General features: G+C 33.9%; 1 protein-coding gene across 1 annotated transcript; it reads left to right on the forward strand.

The window, feature by feature from the left end:
• Positions 1 to 1200: 1200 nt before the first annotated feature.
• On the forward strand, positions 1201 to 3037 carry LOC107913352 (homeobox-leucine zipper protein HAT22). Its single transcript, XM_016841909.2, has 3 exons — positions 1201 to 2063; positions 2194 to 2273; positions 2424 to 3037. Exons 1-3 carry the CDS (start codon positions 1581 to 1583, stop codon positions 2704 to 2706), a joined length of 846 nt encoding a protein of 281 aa, XP_016697398.1. The 5' UTR covers positions 1201 to 1580; the 3' UTR covers positions 2707 to 3037.
• The last annotated feature ends 571 nt before the right edge of the window (positions 3038 to 3608 follow it).

A 3608-nucleotide genomic window follows, 5' to 3' on the forward strand; every position in this document is an offset into this window, starting at 1 on the left:
ATCCGGATTCCTGCTGATGAATCATATCCTGGCACCATTATAACTCTTTCAAACTCTTCTCCAATGTTTTCTACCTACTTCTCTCTTCCCCCCTTTTCCCTTTCTGTCTATTTTTGCTATTAGTCCTTATACTATACATTAGTTATAAACTTAGTTTTAGTTATTTTTAATCTTTATACTTTTTTGAATTTTAAAATTTTAATCATAAAATAAATTATAGTAATTAAATCTGTTAAGTCAAGTTCTATTATTAATCTCGTACTATGCAAATGTTGGATTTCGTCTTATTTTCTAATTTAATCATTGTTAGTTCTTATACTTTTCAATTTTAAAATTTTAGTCTTGACTCAAACCGTAGATGTTAAATCAATTAATTAAAATAATAAGACTATTCTATAAGTATTACATAGAAATAACAAACTGATATTGCATTACATATACTGAAATTCAAAATTAGAAAACTTATAAGATTTTTTTTTCCTTCTAAACAAACAAGAAAACAAGGAAACTACCATCCTTCATGATGATTGAAACAATAGGAGATAGTGGACATCTTTTTCTAATCTCCATACTCATAAATAAGCAAGAGAAAAAACTGCCCACCAAATTAATGAAAAATAGAATAATGGATATCAAGTGTTAATACTTGGTAAGCAAGGTGACGTGATTACCCATCCGATCCTAACTAGTTAAATCAGGCATGGAGTGGGAGACAGTTCATGGGTGTATTATAAAGGGTACTTGTTAATATCCAATGACGTTCCGCCCTTTATGCATCATGATTTCAAAATATATAGGCAGCCTTTAATAATTAACCCAAAATTTCTGCCATCATCAAACTTTTCTTCTGTGGAAACAAAAGTAATTAATCTTTGGATGTGTGCAAAAATATAGGTCATCACATATGTAAAAAGATAAAGGGAGATAGGAAAATAAATAAAAAGGGTTTTGAGGACAAAAGTTAGACAAAGAAAAAGTTGGCTAATAATTGAAACATACGTACACAAAAAAGCAGCCATAGGAAGGGAAAAAAAAGGGAATAAGTGATAGTCGAGGAGTAGCAATAGTTAAAATTGGTACGTTAAAGGGGTGGCCTAAGTGCTGACGAATCATTCTCTTGATGTGATTCCCGTTACAATGTGAATTGTGGGATTTCATAACATAGAAAAAGAGAGGAAATTGCCTTTGTTTGTTTGGTATACTGAGATAATTGGAGTGGGGTTGGATGGTAGACGCTAAAGAATTTAATTCCCTTCATTAATGTAATCTTTTTTCTCTTAAATAGTATTTAATATTTTAATAAATTCAAGATTCGTATAATTTATTGATTTTTATTATGGACTTTCTATACCTAAAATAAAATAAAAAAATAGTCAATTCATTTCCTTCGATTAATAATCATAGCTACCCCAACCCACACCCTCTTTCTCCCTCCAAAAAGTCTTACTCATTCTCTTCCCTTCTTAAGACCCTTTTGCACCCTCGTTATCTTTCAATCCACTCCCTCTCCCTCTCTTTCCTTCATCCCCTTCTAACCAAAAAAAAAAAAAATCCACTTGTGTAGACAAAATTTCAGCTTGATGGGTATTGATGATGCATGTAATACAGGCCTTGTTCTTGGGTTAGGCTTTTCATCAACCCTGGGAACTCCATCCAAGGCCAACAACAATCAAACTCCCAAGAAATCATCTATGTCCATGGCAGCAGCAAGTTTCGAGCCATCGCTGACTTTGGCGTTATCCGGTGAGATATACCTAGTTAATGATAATAGCAAAAAGATTGATGTGAACAAAGGCGTTGGTTATCTTCACAACCATGAGGAGCCTGGCTCCGGTGATTTGTACCGTCAGGCTTCTCCCCATAGTGCTGTTTCTTCATTTTCTAGTGGTAGGGTGAAAAGGGAAAGAGACCTTAGCTGCGAAGAAGTGGAGGTAGAGAAGAATTCCTCCAGAGTTAGTGAAGAAGATGAAGATGGTGTTAATGCTAGAAAGAAACTCAGGCTCACCAAAGACCAATCTGCTTTGCTCGAGGAAAGCTTCAAACAGCATAGCACTTTAAATCCTGTATGTTCTTTCATCTCTCTCCAATTCTCTTTATCTGATATTGATCATCATCACTAACAGCTTGATTATTGTATTAATCAAATCTCTCTCTCTCTCTTTTTTTTTTTGTTCTTATATTTTATGCTAACAGAAGCAAAAGCAAGCTTTAGCAAAGCAATTAAACCTGAGGCCTAGACAGGTTGAAGTATGGTTCCAGAACAGGAGAGCCAGGTAAATTGATCATTCTTCTGTTTATCTCTATACCAAAAGGCAAACGAAAAGAGAAAGGCTTCTATGTACACCAAAGGACAAGTTCTTAAAAGCAACTGACCTGACTTCAATGTTACTTACAAAGAGAATTATGGTTTCTGTGATTGACAGGACAAAGCTTAAGCAAACTGAGGTAGATTGTGAATTCTTGAAGAAGTGTTGTGAGACACTAACAGATGAAAACAGGAGACTGCAAAAGGAGCTACAAGAACTCAAGGCACTGAAACTGGCTCAACCCTTTTACATGCACATGCCAGCGGCTACTCTCACCATGTGTCCATCTTGTGAAAGAATCGGCGGTGTTAGCGATGGCAGTTCCAAGAACCCATTTTCAGTATTGCCTTCAAAGCCTCATTTCTATAATCGCTTCACCAATCCTTCTGCAGCATGTTGATTCCAAGTTCGTTAATTACAACTTAAAATCAGTAGCCAAAGAAAGGACGAGAATAGACCCTCCCCATAACCCCTCTATTTTTTGGTTAAGGGCTTGTAGTGAATCAAAATTAGGGTGGACTATAAATTAATTTGTAGAAAACCAATAGTAAAAATTACTGATCAATCTCCTCATCCATCTTTATATGTTTTTGTAAATATTCATTAGAAATTAAGATATACTAGTATATCTATCTTTTATTATTCATTCTTTTGTTCCATCTTTTAATGATACACTTGTTGTTTCCATTGCTTTGATAATATGGAATGAATAAAGATTACGATTTATCTCATGGAAACACTGCTTTGATCCTCGCGTTTTATTTTTAATTATTTTGACTGCTTAGAGAAAAAAAAAGTATAAAGTTGCCTTTGTGTTCATATTGAGTTACTTTTCAAGCTTTTCGAAATGCAAAAGGTTTGGAAAATCTTGTTGAACATAATAGCTAGAAAACATGAAAACTTCTAATTATTACACATTTATCCACAAATACTTTCCAAGAATTTGAGTTTTAATTAAAAAGAAATTTGTTAGGATAAATGAATAAAATATCTATGCATGTATATATACGTTTAATGTAATGAAGAGTTTGTAGTATATAAAATAGTGGAATGTATGTATGGGAGAAATGGGTCCTCCCACTTACATGGTGGAAGAGTGTCCACCTTTTTGGGTGTCTCAAATGAAGAAGAAATTGGGATAATGATAAATCAGTTGGAGGTTATGATTAAGTGAGAGAGGAAAAGGGTGTGGGGGTGTTGGAGGTTAGCTCACGTGTATATGTCTCTAATTTCAGTCGTCTTCAATTTATCAGAAATTTTCTTCTTTTTTTTTCTTTCTTCAATTTTGGTCGTATATTACTT

Source organism: Gossypium hirsutum, chromosome D11 (assembly GCF_007990345.1).
Source record: "Gossypium hirsutum isolate 1008001.06 chromosome D11, Gossypium_hirsutum_v2.1, whole genome shotgun sequence".
Lineage (NCBI taxonomy): Eukaryota > Viridiplantae > Streptophyta > Magnoliopsida > Malvales > Malvaceae > Gossypium > Gossypium hirsutum.

What these genes read in the sequence shown, in the direction of transcription:
- LOC107913352 (XM_016841909.2), top strand. Translation starts at nt 1,581, where the DNA reads ATGGGTATTGATGATGCATGTAATACAGGCCTTGTTCTTGGGTTAGGC. An exon ending in AGCATAGCACTTTAAATCCT is followed by an intron (nt 2,064 to 2,193) that starts GTATGTTCTTTC and finishes TTATGCTAACAG; the next exon opens with AAGCAAAAGCAAGCTTTAGC. An exon ending in TTCCAGAACAGGAGAGCCAG is followed by an intron (nt 2,274 to 2,423) that starts GTAAATTGATCA and finishes TGTGATTGACAG; the next exon opens with GACAAAGCTTAAGCAAACTG.